The 20,563-nt window shown below is 41.9% G+C and overlaps 1 protein-coding gene across 4 annotated transcripts in view; it reads left to right on the forward strand.

Annotated features, from left to right (window-relative positions):
- The first annotated feature begins 1,310 nt into the window (after positions 1–1,310).
- The window catches only part of IRF2 (interferon regulatory factor 2), a 36,916-nt gene continuing 17,663 nt past the window's right edge, over positions 1,311–20,563 (forward strand). Inside the window, exons 1-5 of one of the 4 annotated variants that reach the window (XM_064449640.1) lie at positions 1,311–1,410; positions 12,929–13,062; positions 13,981–14,088; positions 19,400–19,499; positions 20,113–20,289. In XM_064449640.1, coding sequence (XP_064305710.1) covers positions 13,057–13,062; positions 13,981–14,088; positions 19,400–19,499; positions 20,113–20,289 — 391 coding nt within the window. In that variant the 5' untranslated portion in view covers positions 1,311–1,410; positions 12,929–13,056. Of the gene's footprint in view, positions 1,411–12,928; positions 13,063–13,596; positions 13,751–13,980; positions 14,089–18,345; positions 18,521–19,399; positions 19,500–20,112; positions 20,290–20,563 lie in introns of those variants that run through there. The other 3 variants (XM_009501801.2, XM_064449642.1, XM_064449641.1) reach the window with 3 other exon arrangements.

The raw sequence follows: 20,563 nt of genomic DNA on the forward strand, positions 1-20,563 counted from the left end.
TGCAACTTAGCTGTCAGAACGGTTCATTAGCAAATTTTGGGCACTGACTGCCCACAAAGAATTACAGCAGAAGCTGATGAAGAATTGTTTCTGAAAAGTGCAAATAGAAACCTTCTCCGCTGAGGAGCATAAGCTATGGTCCATTTGCAGATAACATAAAGAAGCAAGACCACGTATTGCCCTTTGTTATGTGAGCCTTGTGGCATAAGGTCTTATGAAACTTCCAGCAAAAAGATGTTGCTTTGGTGATCCTGTTTAATCTGTGCTTGTTACCCCTGGACTTGTTAACCTGACACAAGTTACAGTTAGGTTAAGTGCATCCTGTACACATTTAACATTGCATGGGAGTAGTATCCCAGCAAAATTCCTCTGATGTTTGCAGGATTAGAGCCTCAACTTATGTTTTGTGGATCTTATATTGAAAGTCACGGTCCATTTGTAGGTAAAGAAGTAAAACTAGTCACGTGTTACTCTTACTTATCTCTGTGGCTCGTTTGTAAAGATTGCCCTTTTGAAACTCGATTCTTCAAAGGCCTACGATGATTGTGATATTGAGGGCATAAACCATAAGGTAGTGTTTACAGAAGTTTTATTGTAGCCTATGGTGCTATAAACTGGGATTAGTGTAAAGTGTTTTCTCGTTTGTCCTTTGAGATCACAAGTGCAAAAAGCAAAACAAGAATAAGCAAGCCAAAAAGATTCTGGTTACAGTGAATGAGAGGAACAGATTTATTAAGTTGCATATTCCTCATGTATGAGTAATGTTATGGAAAAAATAATGCAGTGTAATTAAATAATTTCCCCTTCTTTTTTTCAAAGTTTTGTTGGATCTGTATGAAGTTTCTTCCTTGAATTGACTATGTGTGAACTCTTGTATTAAGATTAGAACAGATTAAAATAGCCAGTAAGAAAAATGGGAATAAGCAATTAACGATTGTTAACAGTCAGGAGTTCAATGTCTGCAAATATACATATATGCACACATGTATATCTACATATATATATAAAAAATTAGATGTTTTGTATACTGCATAATTAATATATTGTACAGCACACACTTCTTACTGATAGATTGTAAAACAGTTTTAAAACCCACTGTTCCAGTTAGTGCCGGATATGTTTTCAGTTTCTTGGAAGTTCTTGAAAAATTGCTGGTTTTTTTGAATGAGCTGGGGAGAAAAGAAAGAAGTGGTAAGCAGTAAAATCATGTTTGGTTTCTTAATACGCAACATACTACAAGCCTGGCTTTGTGTATATTGGAAATCTTCTGACCCCTTCGTTTGCTTGGGGGCAGATTACAACAAATGTAATGCAGTCTTTCGTACAAGGCAGATGTTTTATCTTGTTGCAGCTTGGACGCAGGCGTCCAGGAGCCAATCTACCTGCATGTGGCATGTTGTTTCACCCAAGGTACTGAGCTAAATTCTAACTTTAAATTATTTTAACATTCAGTTGTTGCTATATAGGTTGCCAGCTTTCAGGTTGAGCTTGGAAGTAATACTTTCCATATCCTTGTAAAGAAAAGAATAGAGCAGATTACGGTTTGGTAGTTTTTCAGCTAACCTTTACAGGTTTGATCTGTAGCTCCCAGCATATCTGGTGTTAGGAATGCAGTGAAAACAAAAGTATTTACCTTTCATACTTTAGTTTGAACTGCGTGTGACAGTGAATGTTGTCTAACCATTTCCCTTTTGCTGTAAAATTATTTTAAGCGCTTTTTAGTTTAAAGTTGTACATGCTTAACATTGACAGAGCACAAAAGAAGGAAGTATTGCTTACAGTTTGTTTTAAGAAAGTCTGAAAGTGTGGTTAAGTTCTGCTTTTTGATGTGTACGGAGGGATATATGTGATTTGAGGGGCTTGGTGAATGCACAGAAGACAGTCTTTGCCATAATACTTCTATTGGTATTGGACATTGCTTAACAGCATTACAGGCAAACCTTTTACAGCTTTATCTAAGCAAGATTTCACCTTAATTCTTTAATAAGTTCAGTTAGCAGTAAGCTTAGGTCTTTATGTGCATTTTATGCATATATATAACATGCATTTGGTGGGTGATGTAGGCTTTTCTGCTTTTGGTGTACTGGCTGCTCTTTTAGGGTGTTTTTTTGAATCATGTAAATGTGCTTTTCATGCAACTGAGAGATGAATACAGTGGAAGATACTAAACTACTCAATTTAATTGGATGTAGTGTATACATTTGTAAAATGAAAATCAACCCCCCAAAAGCATGCCAGACTTGTGACAGCACCTTATAAAGTTAATCTAAAATAAAAATAATTCCACAGTAAGAAAAAAGGTGGGATAGGAGACAAATATTTTAAAATTACTGAAAGTTTTCCAGCAGGATGTCAAATCCCAACAGTGTTACATGAAAAAGATGAAAGCAAAACTTGAGGATAAAATTGAAACCAAATATAAACAAAAGTGAAACCGACTCCATTGGTTTTCATTTCCCAGTTGGCAAAAATGAAAGAATAAACACAGAGCAAAGAAGCGTGAGAGCTGAACTTGAAAAATTATTTCAGTTTTATTATTTAATTCATCTGTTCGTAAATTTGACTTCTGCATGACAGCATTCCTTTAGCAGACTACACAGTAGGGATTATGAGTTGCTGTCCCTGGTTTGTCTGGGTACTACTTTTCCTACCCAGGGGTCTGGTTGATGGCCCCGCAGTATGGGAAGTAGTGTCTTCTCCAGTCATGGAATTAACATTTTGAAATGCTGTGACAAATGTGTACAGAAAGTACAGTGGAGGTGATGACATCTAGTATGATGAAAACGAGTGCAATTGAAATTTATTTGTGTTGAGATGTGAATTGCTAATAGAATCAGGTATAAAATATGTGGTGGGATTTTTTTGCTCCCCACCTTCGGGATCGTCCACTTAGATCTGGGTCAGATCAACAGTAATCAAAAGATGTTACCAGCTTTGCTGATGACATGAAATGACTGTGAATGGTTTCACTACATTTCCACAGATCAGTCAGCAGCTAGAAGGTCTTTTTTGACCTTGAGAACTAGCTGGTGAATTAGTCAAAAGATGGCCAAACATTGGGTGGCCGTGGAAGCTCAAATGAATATCCTTCTCGCACACAGAGGTGCATAATCCTGGGCAACATCGACAAAAAGGTTGGGTGTTGAGGAGAAGTTTGGACAATTGCTGCTCTGCTGACGCTGTACTAGGGTGAAGTGAAAGACTTCAATTCCGGAGGTCTAATTCTCACACATTTGCAAACATTGCATTTGAGCATATCAAAACTAAATTCTTTGGATGCCGAAACTGTTCTGGAGATTTAAGATTGATGAGGGAAGCTGATGTTGACTAGCTTTGTTTAGTTTAATAATATTTATCTGGCTTAGATGAGAAATGAAGATGAGTTCAGTGGTCTCACTCTAGCTCAGTAGCATTTTAGGAAACTTCTAAGATAGAAATAGCTGCTGCAGATCAGGAATTGAGGCTGTCTCATTGCTGTCGGTCTGTGGTCGACAGGAAAACTTTAAATTAAGAGCACATTTTGTAACTGATCCTATTAACTATTCATATCTCAACACAAAAATGAGTTAAGAAGTTCCTGTATGTCTTGTGGCAGTGGAAAGAGTAGCATTTTTATAAAAAGGAGAATTGCATCATACCATTTCAGCAAGCATCAGTATTAAGCATTTAATACTTAGCACTCTTTAAGTGCAATCATTTAAAATGTATGTACAAAAGACAGACGTTTCTCTCTTAAATTCTACAGTGTCAAGCAGTATCTCTGTAATAACTAATTCAATTTATTTTTTGTGCTCAACACATCTGCTTCTTTCATGGTGCTATTTTTGTAACCGTAAATAAGTGCATGTGACAGACATGTTTCCAGCTTGCACTGTGGATGATTCAGAGGATCCCAGCCCCCAAGCCTGTGCCTGCTGTGGTCTGTCTGTAAAGCAAGCGTTTAAGTAAGTGGGAGAGTGTTTTTTTTACAAATCTGAAATGGCATATACTTTTCTTTAAAACCTTCTCTTGCAAGTAAAGGAGAAACCTCTTTCTTGAAAGGGCTGGATTTGGTGCTTGCTCTGAGGTTACACCGAGGTAGTTCACGTCTTTTGCTCTCAGTTCTGGGTGCTGCGCTAGCAATCAGAAGTTCGGGTAGCAGAAGTGTAGGTGTGGGTTAGCTATTAACTTCAGTGGTAGAAACTGCCCTTGCCCAGACAATAAAATGAAAGGTTTAAGCAAATATTAAATCGCACTTTAGTGTAGTGTGCAAATAGTTTTTGCGTGTGTGGCAGAACAGTATGTTATACAAACAAAGGTAGCTGTGAGAAACAAGCCCAATCCAAGCAAGGTGGATTACATCAGGTGCAGGTCATGGCCGGTGAATGTGAAAACTCTTCCTTGAACACATTTCTTAGTGTTAGCTGTCTGGAATAATTTTTATGCCTCTCTGAGTGCCTCTAAAGTGTCATTGTCTTCTTTGCAATCCTGCCTGAGCCTTACAAGCCACCAGTGTGGGAACATTGAGATTAAGGACTATTGTTTTATGATGGCTGCTTTTCGTATATGTAGCACCCTATGAAGCACTGACCCTGTACTTAGGCAGAAGAATGCAAGACAGGACACGGAGACAAAGTCTGCCTAGGCTTTAAAAAGTATTTTTACAGTTTAAGATCCTGATCTTGCAGATACTTGCATGTGTGATTTTTCCACTGCGTTCAGAGGGACACGTGTAGGAAACACATTGTGCTTGTTAAAAAGTTTTAGGGATGTCTCCTGTAAACCTAGTCACAGAGCTCATAAGAGTGTGTTGGCCTAATGCAGCCACGGAGGGATTTAAAAAAATGCTGTTGAGTTGCATCAGTATGATAAAATAAGTGATTCTTGATAATTGTTTGAGTCTTAATAGCCTTCTGGTTTTCACCAGGCTGGAAATTTTTTTATGAATCAGGTGTCAAATGCTGCATTTTCCTGACAGCTTTCAAGAACGCCCAGAGTTTGGCTTCTGTGGATACTGAGTGACACAGCTAAGCAGCATCAGCTATTGCATGTGGGTATTTGGGAGTGGATTCGTGTGTGAGCGCTTAATTCTGGAATAAAATTGATATATTGAGGGATAACTGCTCCCCAATGCAAGGAATTAATTATTCCCTGGCAACTGTGCCAGCAATTTTCTTGTTGTAAGCAAGCCCTTCCCAAACGTGTCTGAGTGAAGTACAGCTCTGCTACTGAAAAGTCACCACCTCTCTTTTAGGCAGCTTTTGGGGGAAAAACAGTTAGACATCCCAGATACCAAAGACAAATCTTTATCAGTCATCAGACATAACAGAAACCTTAAGAAGGCAATAAATCAGGTAAAAGTTATGGCTGCTTTTGAGACTCCTGGAGGAGGTGGCAGGAGGAGAGTTTTCTGTAATCCCATGCTGTTGGCTGTCACTTTCATAGAGCATTGTTTTTCTGACGCCACCACAATCTGGCATCTCCCTCTTCACTCCAGGCAAGACCTGGAAAACAAATGAAAGGAATCTCCAGGAAACAAAGTATTCCTTTAAAGCTGAAAGTAAAGCAGTCATTTTGTATTGTCACCAGACTTGCAGACATTGATGTGTGCACAGATGGTTGTAGTGGTAAGGATACTGTGGAGATCGTCTTTAACAATCTATTTGTTAGAAGCCTGGGCCAAGTTGCCAGCTGATGTAAATCACTGCAGTGAACGGGCTCAGCCACAGACACCATGTTGTTCAAGTGTCATCATAATAACATTCAGCATAGGAGCCAGTGCAAGGGAAATTTTATTGTAGGTATTGAGAGATTGAAGCCTTGTTTAATTATAGCTAAGTCCAGAAGCAAAAAAACAGCCTTCTCGTTCTGTTGTATTAAAATAAGATGGCTTTTCTTCAGTGTGGTTCTAGTCTGCAAATCTGAGGGCTACCTTTAATGATGCCTGAGATCACTGCAAAATAACAACTCATGTCTTTGCTGCTCAGGGAGAATAAGCTTTGCATGGAAACCGAAGGAAAGAGTCTGTTTTGATGTGTAATGTCTGAATCCCAGCCAGGGCACGTTAACACCCTTTGGGTGGAACAGAAACGCTATAGGGCTGATGAAACATGCTCTATATACAGTATGAGTTCCCATTGTACGTTTTCCTGGGCATGTTTATCATGCAGTCTGTAGTGCTGATTTCAATACATGTTTGAGGTATTTGCTGCCTTTGTTTTACTTGGGTTTTGATTTTTTTTGCAGGGAATGTTGGGTTGCTTTGGATGTTTTTTGCTCCTTGGCCCTTGAGGATGCAAGGGCTTTTCTCCCTTCTACCTTTGTGTATCTTTCTTGGGTACAGCAGCACAAGAGGAGGGCATACTGAATGCTTCCCTCCTCCTCCATCTACCTTGCACCTCTCTACAGCCCAAAGTGGTCACAACCTGGCCCCTACGAAGCAGGGGCTTGGAAAGTTGGGTAGCAGTTGCTAGCTTGAATCCGTCACAGAGCAGCCTGGGCTCCCAGGCATTTTACAACCCCACAGAGCTTTCCCATTACCAGCCATGGTCCTGTTGTAGTCCTTCCACATTTGGTTTGAGAGCCTTGGGAAGCAGGTGAAATATTCCTCGTTGGTTGCCCATGCAGATTCTTCCTAATGGCCAAGCTGTGCCTTACACCAGCCTTCCCAGGACCTGTACCCTCCAACTGTGCCTGCTCTCCAATTCTTGGCTCTCCAACCTGTTTTGATGGAGCCTCCTCCTTCCTGCAGGCACCTGAGCAAATAAAATACCACCTTTCCTGCCTGTGGTGAATTATTTTTCTTGGTGATGGACAGGAAGGACGTAGTGTGCTTTATGGCATCTTTGCTGCCACCGCCAAAGCGTTAAGAAAGAGCAGCAAAAATACTGCCATCGCTACAGTGGGATTCAGGAGTATAGCCAACAGGGGAGCTGGGTCTGTGAAGCAATCGGCCATGGGGTATGCTTTAAGGGAATGCAAGGCAAGGGGTGCTTAGTGATAAGCAAATCTGCCAGCAGAGTCATGATGTTTCCCCCATCCCTCCCTGTTCAACAGGGTGTCACTGCCAGAGTATTCCTAAGGAACAAAAGAGGCACCATAAATACATGCAGTTAAATGACCAGAGAGGATAGGTTTTGCTGTCTAGCTATCCATGAATCCAGAAAGACCTTTATAGGGTTTTATGTGTTTTCTCGCCTCATATCTGCTTTTCAGTATCAAGAGCTTCAGGATTTTATTTTGAACCCTTAACCCTTGCCCCTCAAGAATGGCAATGCCCACTTTTCCTTGTTTACTAATGCTACTTTAATTACACGTTTTGCTGTTGGTTCCAAAAAAGATATGGATATTTGCATAATTCAGGGTTATCAGAAAGAAGGCATGTTAATTCTGCTTCTGCAGCTTCAATGGTGAGATTCTCCCCCTCACAGCAGATGGGAAGTGTACCAGGCAGAGGTCTGTCTCCCTGTGGGCTGCAGGCAGGAGGATTTCAGGTGTCTGCAGTCAGAGCAGCTGAGTAAAGCACAATTCTGTTGTCTGTGGTTCAGTGTCAAAATCACATTTCTGAGCAGGGGAGGCTAGCACGTTTTCTCAGCCAGGAAAGGTCTCTATCCCTCTGACTAGCTTGACTTCTGAGCAGGGGTTTGGTCAGAGTCCATATGTTTAAACATGTACTTTAAAATGGGCATCCACAGTGGAATAGTTGAAAAAGGTGGTCCTATATGCAAAATCCTATATGAAGGCAGAGCCCGCACTGTGACCAAGGGACAGAATTTTGCTCCAAGCACTGTTCTTAAAATAAGATCATGTTTCCTTGTATCCTGGAACAGTCTTGGCACAGAGACAAATACAGAACCCAGTTCTCTGAATCCTAAAATTAGCGTATGGTCTCATTTCAGCATATCTCTTTGGTCACGCAGAGTGATTGATGCTTTTCTGAACTGCATCAATGTTAGCAAACAAAGGGAATACTTTAAAAGATTATCAGCAAAGCACAAGATAACTTTTAAAAGAAATACACTGTCAGTTCTGTATTTGCAGAAAAAAGAGAAATAGATACCGTCAACATTCTGCACGAGGCCTCTGGAGGAATAGATGTTTCTTCACAGCTCAGGAGTAAGGCTGTGACCTACTTCACAAATGCACCTCAGAGTGTCTTATCCCACCTTACCTTATCACAACCATTAATAATGTTTACATATAGTGGCAAATCTTTTAACTGGGTACTTTGTGACGGGGAAGGAAGAACTGCTTTTTCATTTTTATTTTTTTTTTACTTCCATACAAATATATTTTTTAAAAGAAATATGTAGGCATAGAGTAACTTGTGTTTTGGGATAACCTTTGTACTTTCTCAGTTATCCAGATGCTTTCAGAGGGAGTGAAACTGAAGGGAAGAGAACATCTTGTACTGCTCAGATTTAATGCCTGCCATGCCTTTGCTTTCACTTTCTGTCTACAGCTGCTGTAATTCTGGTGAAGAGCTCTTCATTCTCAAAGGTTACACTTTCTGTATGGCAGGAGCGTTACCTCCGTCAGGGAAAAAGCAGAAGTCAGATTTACTAGAATGTTTTAGCAGAGAGTATGGAGGACTACAAGCCCTTTATTGAACATTATGGAGTGGAAATATTTATATGTATATGTAGATTGCAACCATCACTTACATCTTTTCTCATGTCTCTTTAAAGATGAATAGCTCTCAAAAATAACTGATATTTTTCTAATATCTCTTTAAAAATAAATGAGTGCTGTTAGTTTCCTTCTGCAGAGTCTTGCATAAAGAATCTTAGAAAAATACATCTGTAAAGTAGTATAGAGCTGAAATTCAGTATGATTTATTGCGTCTCAAGGGTGCTGTAGTGACAGCTACATGTTCCATGCCCTTTGTGGGACTATTTCTAAAAACCGTGTTGTACCCATGCTTCTCTCTCTTATGCCATTGTGACTCTTCTTTCAGCCGTGTCTGTCCTAGGAAGTTGGTTTGCATGCTTCACGCCAGGCTGCTGGCATGATTCCCGTGTAGAAAGCTCATTTTCAAGTGCACTGTGTGGTAGCAGGAGCAGTGTTACTGACTGGCCTTCTCCCGGTCTCCGTGTTCCTAACTGGGTTATGTTGGCCCAGCTTCAGCAGATCCTGTGCTGTCTGCCCTCTGCAGCACTCTTCCTCCAAGTCATGTCTGCAGGCTTAGGACAGTTCATAGCTTGTTGGGGTGTAGCCTCCACCATGTTCTTGCGTTATCTGGTTGCAAAAAAAAGGCTGAACTGACCGCAGGACTAGCAGGAATAGTACAGTAAATAAACCTTTGAAAAAGGTCAAAATAATCCCTTCATAAACCATGGTGTCAGTGCATCTGTGGGCCATGCTTCTTGTGTAGGGCTTGGCTCCTCAGGCTGCCGGTGGCCTACCCTTCCAGGCAAATGCCATTGAGTTGGGGTTAGTGTCTCATACGGCACCTGCTTGGGAATAATTTTACTGATGTCTTGATGTCCGTCAGTACATTTAAGGTCCCACCACTGAAAAGGTAACCGCCCCTGACTATGGCCACCTTTAAGAAAGAGGCAGGTGATAAAAATGGAGAAGAAAAAGGGAGATAATATTCACAAAGCTACCAGCCTTAATACATCTGTAGGAGGTATGATTAAAAATTGTGGCTCTTGAAGGTTGGCTGTCTTGTTAAGAATGGCAAGCATTGATAAAACGAGTTCCTGGCAGGTAGCCCTACTTGCATGTCTAAATGAGCTCCCCTTTTCTTGTAGGGTAGAAAACTGCTTTCTTGGGTCCCATCTGCATTAGCAGTTGTCTGTGGTTTTTGGTGGATTTTTAACCCTTCCCCCTCCATAGGACAGTGCTAAACCAGAAGAAAAACCAATTATTTTAAATGTAATGCCAGAAAGTTTGACTCCAGCATGGGTCTCTGGGAGTGTTAAGCATTTTCCCTTGTTCTTCCCAAAGAGATGCTGGGCTTCAGTAGGGTCCAAGTTTGAAGCTGAGGTTTAAAAGCGCAGGAGTTTCATTAGTGGTCTTGGATTAAGGGGTTCCTCCCTGTTCTCTCCAGCTGCTTGTCCCACTCCCATGCCAGAGTACCCTCCCCTCTTGGTTGTGCTGTCACGCACATCTTTGAGCAGGATGAGAGCATGATCTGGGTTCAAACAGACAAAAAAAAAGCCTCCAGAAAGAGGTGTTGCTTGTAAGCCTGCTAAGTTACCTGGTCTTATTCGCAAAGCTGCCTGTGCAAAGAGTGACATTATGCAAAGAGCAATGTTAGCGTGTGACAAAATTGGGATGGGAGCGAAGGGTGGAGGTGATGGAGTGAGAGATGCTCCTTTGCTGCTGGTGGAGATGGAGCTGCTCCTTCCTTCTGAAGGCCCAGCCAGCTCCGCTCCTCTCCCCTGCCAGCCCAGCCAGCTCTGACCATGGTGTCTCTGAGGCAGAGGAAGAGGGTGGCAAGTGACCCAAGACAGGCATTAAGCCATTCTTCTCCCAGTTAACCCAAGTGTGAAGGTTCAGGCTGGCAAAGGTAACCATGCTTCTGGAGGGTTTTGCTTAGGGTGGCAGATGGGTGCCAATGGCTCAGGAACTCACGGTGGTGTTGAAGCTAGTGGGAACTGGATGCCATGGCAGGTCTGAAAATACTCGTAGGAGTCCACTTGTCCTGATACAAAAAATACAGACACCTGCATGTAGCTTCTCCTGTGTGTAAGTGTGCAGGGGAAGTGCAATGTTAACATTCACCAGGAATGGGAGATAGGTGCATAGGCATTCCCAAGCTTATGGCCTGCTTCAGATTATAAATGTTGGTGTTTCATTCTCTTTACAAGATCAACTGTTTCTGCTTTTACTTTTCTGCTGGGTACACTGGAGAGAGGCTGGAGTGAAGGAACTTGGCATGCCTGCTGTTTTGTATGGCTCACCTTATTTTCTGGCTTTGTAGGTTTGCTTTATAATTAGTATATTCTGACAGATGGTGAAGCTGGCTTGTTGTTAGGTGGTGGACCCTGAAACTTTACATGCCTTTACTGCCTATTTTTGAGAATTTCAAAGGTCTTTACAAACTTCAGTGACTCTTAATGACAGCAGGTGATTGTCTGGCTACTCACTGATGGATGGACGTCAGGTTCTCCCACCTGGAGCCATGGAAATAAGACTCCCAAGAGCACCCATTAACCCTGCTTAGGGACAGACAGAGGCTACTTGCAAGGCACTGCAGAAGTTAATGTTTCGTTCTGTACAAATAAATCATGTGTTTGACAGCTTTGGAGGGGAGATGTGGCACCTTCATTTCCCACAGGCAGTAACTCAGTAGAGTTGACTTGGTGTTTTCATCGCGAGGATGTTGTTGACGTGCAACTGCCAAAAAACCCACTACACTTTAGCACCATTGTGGTCAGTGCTGTCCTGAGGCAGACAGGTCTGAGGGTGTTGTTTGAAGATGTCAGGCTTTATTTTCTGCAGCTCATGCTTTTAGAGGAGCACAGAGTGTGTTTTGATGAGCAGAAGCATGCTGTACTTGCCCACCTGTGAAAGATGTTCCGCCATAAGATGCCACCGTTCCCTCCAGCTGGACATCACTGGATTATTTTTAGCTGGGTTTGGTTTTACTTCCAGATAAACAGATCTTGGGAGCCACTCCTCCCTTCTCACAAGCCAAACCTCTTTTCTGATTAGCTTGGATTAATTTGCCATGGGTGATGGATATGAAGGTATATGCTGACAGCTGCAGGTGCTAATCCCAGAGGAGTCCCAGGGTGCCAAAAAGGAGATGAGCATCACAGCGTCTGCGGGGGAGCAGCTGGGGAAGCCCTCAGGGACTTGGGAGGGAAGAGGCAACTGGCTCAACAGTGCTGTTTTGGGCAAGACTGGCTTCCTTGTAGTAGCGATGTTGGCAGTTTTCTCGTCTCCTGAAATGCATTGCTTTTGCACAAAGGCAGCTTCTGCTTCTTCTGTGTTGCCTGACCCAAGTGGAATTCATTGCTGCTGCCTTCAAGATCACTTTTCTGCTTTCTGTCTGATTTTTTCATTCAGATGGGCTTGAAATTTGTCTTAGGGGCTCATTACCCAGGAGACGAGTCCCACTGCTAAATGGGAGCACTCATACATTGAACGCTGAAGATGATGCACAGTGTTTCCAGGAATTGTCTCAAAGTGCGTGCATACTTAAAGATACCTTACAGAGAAATGCATCCAAGATGATCGTTGCATTTACTTGTTTCTTCCTTGACAGATGAATCACAATTTGCTCGAATATTTAGTACATTGCTGTTTGCGTTTTCAGCTTTGACCTGACATGTAGTAGGGGAATATGGTAGAGATCTCCCGTACACACTTGGCAACCTGGATGGGAATAGTTGGTGCCAAGCAGAGGGGGCTGCAGCAGCATGGCTGCTGAAAAAGCTGCACTCATGTCTCCCTCACCCAGAAATCAGCATCCTTCATGCACGAGGGGGTTTGGACAAGAGCTCAGCCACTATCAGGTTCTGGGGTTGGCTGTTTTTTCATGTCTTACGTGAACCTGAAAGGGAGCTGAGCAGTTATAACCATTTTCTGAGCTATTTTAGAAATTCATAGTTGCTGTAAAAAGGCTGTGGCTGAAGCATGAGTGACCAGCTCCACAAAGTAGTGTGGAGTGTGCCAATATGTTTGCAAAGAGATTAGTGTGAGCACGGCTGCTGGTAAATTTTCTGAACACATCAAAGAGCCTTATTGTTGCACTGAGGTTTTAATTCCTTATTAGTTTCAGGAAATACATGTCCTCAGAGCAATGAGAGGAAACTTTGAACGTTTTTCTTCCTCTTGTGCTGGGTGTGGGCTTGGTACTGCCTAATTGTTAGTCTGTCTGATGCCTGTACTCCCATAGGAAGCAAGAACAAACCCATTTACATTTGTGTCATTGCTGTGTGCTTTCAGATACGGGGCCTATCATTTTTTAATCTTTTTTTTTTTTTTCCTTAAGATCAAAGGTGACAAGAATAGCGGAGCAGAGAAGTTAAGAATGATGCAGAGACCACAGATGTGAAGAACAAAGGAGAGAGGAAGGAGCTGAGCCTGGTGCATAAAGGGAGAGGAGAAGAAGAAGCCTAAATGCAAGTACTTGAACATGGAAATGATGGGTTGCAGGCTGCTTAACAGGAGTTTAATGCGGTGCTTTAATCTGCATCTAGTGCCAGCTGGCGCTTTCAGAGAGGTGCCTGAGATAGCTTAATGTTTTTAAAATTTTCTGCTTCGGGTTCAAGACTTTGGACTCTTATGTCAATAATTTACAGCTCTGAACAGGGAAGTGGCATCAGGGTCACGTGTGAATGTGAGAGAGAAGAAAAAAAAAGAGTCAGTTTGAGTCTTAACTGAATAATATAATGTGGTGTGGTGGGGCTGAGTTGGCTGTACAGCACTTGCTTCCTGAAAAATCAGTGACTGGGTTGATCAAAGAAAGCTGGAGGGAGGGGGTCAAACCACTCAGCCAGAACCAAAGTGGTCTGATAAATTGCTGTGATATAAAACTTTCTTTTTCCTAATTTTAGTCAAGTTTATGGACAGAAGCAGCCATTTGAAAGCACTCTGATTAGCAAGTGCATCATTTTAGTTAGTACAGTGATGCCTCCTACATGTGATTTCTTTGGTTGCATTTTTTTCATGGGAAAAAAAAAGTCTTGTGCAAATGCAGAGATGTGGGCCAAAAAGAGATCTCTTCAGGAGGGTAATTGTTTTTCTTTGTGGCCTCTGGTATCCTGCCTGTATCAGCACACAAGCTTTTGACAATATGATGTGTCATCTTCAGGTGAAGGTTTTCCTAATCCAGGTGTACCTGAAGAGTGTTTTCTGCCAGAGAGAATGTTTTATCAAATCCGTTGCTTTTAGGGGAGGCTCCCACACAGATCCAAAGTCACTATTATATTTATAATTGCTCAATGCCTGCAAAGCTTTAATAAGTTTGTACTGTGCAGAGATGGGGGATGTGCCTGGGAGTTCTGCCTGGAAAAAAGTAACCTTGTTCCTTGTTCTCTGCAGCTCCGTCCTGGGCTGGTGACAATGCCTGTCGAAAGGATGCGGATGCGCCCCTGGCTGGAAGAGCAAATCAATTCTAACACTATACCGGGGCTGAAATGGCTAAATAAGGTAAGGGGGGTGCATGCACACGTGTGTGTACATGTACTGAAGAGGGACTTCATAGCAGTGCTTGAGGTTTGGATAGGTAAATCGGCTCACATCTGGGTTTCAAAGGGGTGACATGGGGAGGAAGGGCAGAGCGGAATGCTTCCTGCTGAACCTGTTCCTCCGGCCTGGCCTGCCAGATCTGAGCCACCCTGCTTTGGCCTGGTGGATTTGTGGCTCCTTTGAAAGCATTTTCCAACTCTTTGTTGTTGGAGTGTTTCTAGAGACTCCGCTAGTTGTTTTTTTAAGCTGGAAACAGATTGCTCACCAGTTAGCATCACTGAACAAAATGCACTGCTGAGGTGGAAGGCTATATTCTGTGTTAGACTCTGGGTTGAAGCAACAGTCTCCTGTTTCAGATATGTGTGGCTTCTCTGATACTTCTCAACCTGGGAGAAAATGGGGTAACTTTTCCCCTGCCAGACGCAAACCTCATATTCCTGGTCCTGAGCTCTAGACACTTTGAGAGCACAAGTGTGGGCTCCAAAATGTCAGTACCCAATTCAATTTTTTTTTTTAATTGGCTCAATAAAACCAAGGAGTGTTTTTGAGACTTTGAGCAGTAATAAACTGTGGAAATACTGCATGCATCCTGTGGTATGCAGAAGAGTAATTCACCACATGGAAAAGCATGAAGCCGTTTTGGTTACAGAGGCTACTTGATTATCAAAGTGGATGGAAACGCACAAAATTGGGTGCAGAAACGTAGGAGCTGCCACTGGTTAAGACACTACCCAGTTAGTCTGGTATCCTCCCTATAGTAGTAATTGTGGTGCTCAGGTGTTCATCTTTAGAGCTGAAGAATGGCAATTTAGATTACTACTTTTTATTTCAGCTTTCAAGGCTAGAATGCTTGCGACTATAAAATTATCAGGAGCCCTTTAAATTTCAGTTACGAATTTTGTTTCTCAGGAACTTCCTGCATCAGTGACTCTGACATGCTGTGGCTGGGTAAATAAATATTGCTTTATCCATTCCCTAGTTAGCTGCTCTGTGAATTTGAGTAGGTCCTTGTTCTTGCATAATGGGGTCACAGCTGAAGAGGTGGAAGAGACCGGTTTTCACTGTTGTATTTGTAATTTGAGTCCCACGTTCAAGTCCCTACGGATTCTTCTCCTTGAGTATCTCTACTTCGGTGTCGGGTCTCTCCTGTGACAGTTCATCTCTGCCGTCCTTTGCCGGGCATTCCTGCCCAATCCTGAAGTAATTTCTCTGCATAAGTGCAGAGCAAGACACAGTATTTCAGATTTGAGCATATTACTCTTAAATATAATGTTGTCATCTGTGGGTTATGTTCACGAAACCTTTTTTCAGTATACACCAGAATGTACTTGACTCCTTTGCTCTGCAGTGTGAAAATGCTGCCACTGTGCTAAGGGCATCATTCTTCCAAGTTCAGCCCACCAGCCCATAAAGGCAGTTTGCAAGGCATGTCAGGTTGTTTAGTGTTTGCAGCCCTCTGATCATGATGTTACAGTGGTTTCTGCCTTGTGCTTCTGGCATAAACTTTTTGCGTGCAAGAGTTGGTAGGAGATTTTGCCCTTAATTAGCATACTCTGTATTGACCAAGGCCTGTCTCACAAATAAAGTATTTTGGAATGTGGTTTTTTTTTCTGAAACAAAGCCCTGGCTCCAACCAGAAAGAGGATACCAGGCTAAGTGGCCTGCCTTGAGGTTTAATGAACTCTGATTCCCCAATTCTGCCCTCTGATTTGGCATCATTCTGCATTGGCTTTATTGTGCTCAACAAGCTAATTGCACTTCTGAGCATTTCTGTTTAAAAATGTTTAAACGTTCATTCCAACAATGAATCGTTAAACAAAAAATATTTTATTTTTACTGTAAATCCTGACCATAAACAAATCCATGCATGGAATCAATGATACAGTGCCATGTGTATCACAGCCCATTCTGCACCCACAGAATAGACTCTGGGGTCTGTAGGATTTGTGTATTTTAATTAGGGTTTGGCAAAGGACAGTTTGCAGTACAGAAAAGAAGGTAAGTCAGATTAGCAAGAGAATGGCACTTGTGTGTGTGCACAGCTTTTAAGGAAATAAGATTTAAATACTAAAGAAATGATTACCATTCTGGGTTTGTCCTTGGCTGTCTCTTTTTGGGGAATTTGTCCAGATGGAGAAAGGACTTAAACCTCTGTAAATTAAAAATGACAAATCAGCTACAGCTGATTTACCTAATTCGTTCCCCTGCTGTCAGTTGATCACATTATACCTCTGGCTCTGTGTTCCCCTCCAGAACAGACCCCTCTCTGTAGGGCTTAAAAAAAATGCTTGTGTATGTCTCTGGTGAAAATGTTATCCTGCTGAATGGCATGAGGGAGCAAGGGAATTTCTTTACCTTCCCAGAGAGAACACTGGGAGGTGTGAAGGAAATTACATAGTTCAGTAGAGGGCAGAGGTGGTGTGAGGAGGGGGATAATGAAAGCTCAGTGTACCTCATGGATCTGGAAAAGGAAATCAGAGTGGGAACATTCAGAGTAGCTGTAACAGGAGTCAAGAGGCAACCTGCTGTTCTGATGGATGCTTGGAGTATTGCCCTCCAGACGGATGCCACTGTTTAAAATTTGTCCTATGACTTTCTAGCTAGTATGTGATCTTGTGCTCATTCACCTGCTTGGAGCAATTGCAATGCTAGGGTTGCAAGTGTTCAATACTGTTTTCCTCTTCCTGCCTGTTTCTGTGAATGTGACACCTTTTCCCTTTTGATGCCCCCACTGCAGTTTGGTAGTAATTCCTGTTACGCTGCAAAAGTTTTGTGGGTTGTGCTTCTGGCTTTAGGTGAGGGTAATTTCTTAATAGAAACATAAGACTCCTACACAAACGTCCAGTGATGGAGTGCTGTACCAGGCAGGATGTGATTTTCCAAGTCTAAGAGAAAGCACTAATGAGACTTTTCCTATTAAGGTCATTATTAGGAAGCATTGACTGGAGAAGGAGATAGGTAAATGTTTGATAATGTGTGAAATAAAAAATTAGTATTTAAATAGAAAGCATCTAGGTAACCTAGAGCAGAACACACAACCACATGGTATTGCTGCAAGCAGCAGTCCTGTGGGATTTCAAAGATTAGATATTTGATAGTTGATGAGAAAATCTGTAGTTTCTACATAAGTATGTAAAATTACGTAGGTATTATAAAATTATAATACATGTGGATTCTATAATTTTGTTATTTATATTACAATTTGCTATAAGTCCATGTGCTTCAAGATGCCTGGGAAGAACTTTCTATAATGAACAGAAACACTGTAATGAACACTTAGGCTGCTCTCGAAGAGCGTCCTGGCACTTTCCTTTGAAGCAGTGAGTATGGTTGATGATGACAGAATGCTACGTCCGGAGTCTCGTTCTGTCTGCTAGTTCCTGTAGAACTTACTGAATTATCATATGGAATATAAGATCTATGGTATAACCTCCACAGCGTTGTGTAGCATTGTTCAAACCTCTCCCCATCACCAAGCATGAGAAGACTTTTTAATCTGGTCAATTCTTAAAGTTCTTGTTGATAGAAATTGTTTTCTATGGAAGTATGATTTTTTTTCTCCATTCTCATTAGAATCTGTGGGAGAGTGAAGGCAAGGAAGCTTATTCCAGCTCTGATGAATACAGTAGTGCTGTGGACCGCAGGATAGTGGGGTTAAGGCTCTGTAGGGTGATTTAACTGTACAGAGGAGGAAGAGCAAGGAGGCAAAAGGCATGTGAGAGAAGTGATGGGAATAGATTAAGAGGAAGAATGAGAGTGTGAAAGCTTGAATGGGAATGAAGAACACGTTAAATCTGTGCCTTCACCAAATTAAAGATGAAGCTGAGTGAGAAGGGAAGAATGCAATTCTGAACAAGTGAATGTAAATGAGAGAAAGGTTGAAGAGGAGTTGAAGGGCAATACAAAACGCAGGCTCAAAAAAGAAAAGATCACATGGAAAGGAAGGGAAATAAACCTAACCTTGACATTAGCGAAATATTAACCAGACAGACAAGGAAGAAAAGTGGTTGTTGGAGGAAGGGGAAAGGGCACAGGATTCATTTCACTCAACTACAGACATCTACAATGCAGCCGTTCAAATGAGGGCTGCCTGTCTGGAGTTGTTTGTAGTCAATGGAGAGAGATAAGCTCTTTTAGGGTGCAATTCAGTTAGTGTAGCTCAGGTGGCCACCTTAAGAAGAGGGTGCGTTTTCCCCTGGAAGTCTTTTCTCTTCACAGACTTGAGAAGTGGATCTAAACCTGTAGTGGCAGTGTTTATAGTGCAAGATGTCCGCATGTGAAGCCAGAGAAGATGTATTCCCCCCAAAAGGGGAGAAAAAACCAGTGTTGTGGAACAAACTCCTTTGTATGGCTTTGCAGAATGAGCGTGAAGAGTGCTGAAGCAGTCCTGCAGGTCAGCACATAGGAATTCGTTCCCGTGTTGTATGACATAAAAGCACATCTGGCTCAGTGTCCTGTGTGCTAAGTGATTGTGGAAGGAATAGAGGAAACATGCTGCATCCCAAAACTATAATCTTTAATAGCCACCAATGTACCATCTTCCATGAGTTTTTCTGATCCTTTGTGAATCAGTTTAGACTTCCACCACATAAGGCATGCTCTGGTTTAACTACATGTTGTGTGTTAAAAAAAAAAAAAAAAAAAAAAAAAAGCCCTTCTTTTGGATTGCTTTAAATGCACTTCTCTGTGGCCTGAAGTTTCTAAACTAAATTACGTTCAGCTATCTTCAGTGCCACCCCTTCACATGGATGTCTTGTATTTTTTCATCCCTGCTGGAGAGATGTCTATAGTTGATACATTCATGTGTCTGTTTGCTTGGTGTATAAATTTGAGAGATCACTTTCCTCCACGATGCTAGTATTTTACTGGCTGAATTCTAAGTCCCTTGAATTTGCTCTGTTCCTATGGTTGTTTAGTTTCAATATCTAATTTTTCTAATCATAAAAGTGTCTGTGGTGCCAAAACTAGCCTTCGTCTGAATGTTTAGAAATGTGTAGCACTGCATGTTTTATCCATGTGTCAGCCTGGAAAGCTGCCAGGCTCATAGTCTGTGAAGGGGCTTCTGAGTATTTCATATACTTAGGGCTGTGTTCTGCTTTTGGTGACGCCAGTGGATATTTTCCTATTGAGTTCAGTGGTAGCGTCTCTGTGTTAGAAGGAAGCAAAACACTTGCAGATGCTGGAACTGTGCTTTTAAATAAGTGACTTAAAGTCATCAGAAGATTCCGCAAGTCAATCAGTGTTGGCATTTCCTGTTTGTTTTCCTTTCCAGGAGAAGAAGATTTTTCAGATTCCCTGGATGCATGCTGCAAGACATGGGTGGGATGTTGAAAAAGATGCTCCCTTATTTAGAAACTGGGCAATTCACACAGGTATTGGAACTCTCTTTCTGCAGGACAGATTTTCACATTGTTTTCCCTTTTAAAGTTATATTTTCCTTCTTTCTTGTCTTTGCTTCTACTAACACAGAAAGTGAATTTAAGTTTCTAGATTTGTGGGAGGCTAAGTGCTTTTTTCAAGGCCTGCAATACTCTCTAGCTTTATTGAAGCACCATAACTCATTTGCATTGAGGAACACAGTAAAACTTAATTGATTTAAACATTACCAAGAATGGGTTCAGAATTGTTGTGAGTAGAGCATACTCAGCACTTTGTAGACTTGGGCCCTTGTGCTTTTTATGCCTTGCTATGGATTTGAGCCAGATAAAATAAAGTTAAATGCTGTGCAAGCTTTTCCACATTGTTGTGGTGTCACATCTGATCTGCAGTGCCATGGGTCTTTCTTGAGCAGAAACTGTTCATCATGTGTTCTAGAATTGTGCATGGGAATGAGATCACAACACTCTGTTGCAACCTCAGCTCCTGTTTTGAGTGCTTGTCATGGGAAACGAAGGGTGATACCTTGAAGTTAACCTACACTCTTATTAATTTGCCTTAAGTTTTCAGTTGCACGTCATGTGTGCCTAACTTTCTTCTCTTGCTTAGGAAAATACCAGTCAGGAGTAGATAAACCTGATCCAAAGACATGGAAGGCAAACTTCCGTTGTGCTATGAACTCTCTGCCCGACATAGAAGAAGTGAAGGACAAAAGTATAAAGAAAGGAAACAATGCCTTCAGGGTGTACCGGATGCTGCCGTTATCTGAAAGACCTTCCAAAAAAGGTAGAGGGGAGACCTTGTCAACATGAAAATGGTGTTGGGGAATTGTTGTTATTTTGGGGGCTGTAAAATGTGCCAGTTCTACTTCTGCTGTGAAGCTGGATGTTTTTATCCAGATGTTCTCTAGAACATGAATATGAAAAATGGGTTGCGTTTATTTAAGAAAATAAGCCCCTTGGAGAGGGGATCCACAAGATGTGATACCCCCAAGCTGGTGATGTGTGTAAATTGTGTTAGTTCTGTTAAAGCCGATGGAGTTGTGTTCAGATGCTAGCCC

The sequence above is a fragment of the Phalacrocorax carbo genome, chromosome 4 (genome assembly GCF_963921805.1).
Source record: "Phalacrocorax carbo chromosome 4, bPhaCar2.1, whole genome shotgun sequence".
Lineage (NCBI taxonomy): Eukaryota > Metazoa > Chordata > Aves > Suliformes > Phalacrocoracidae > Phalacrocorax > Phalacrocorax carbo.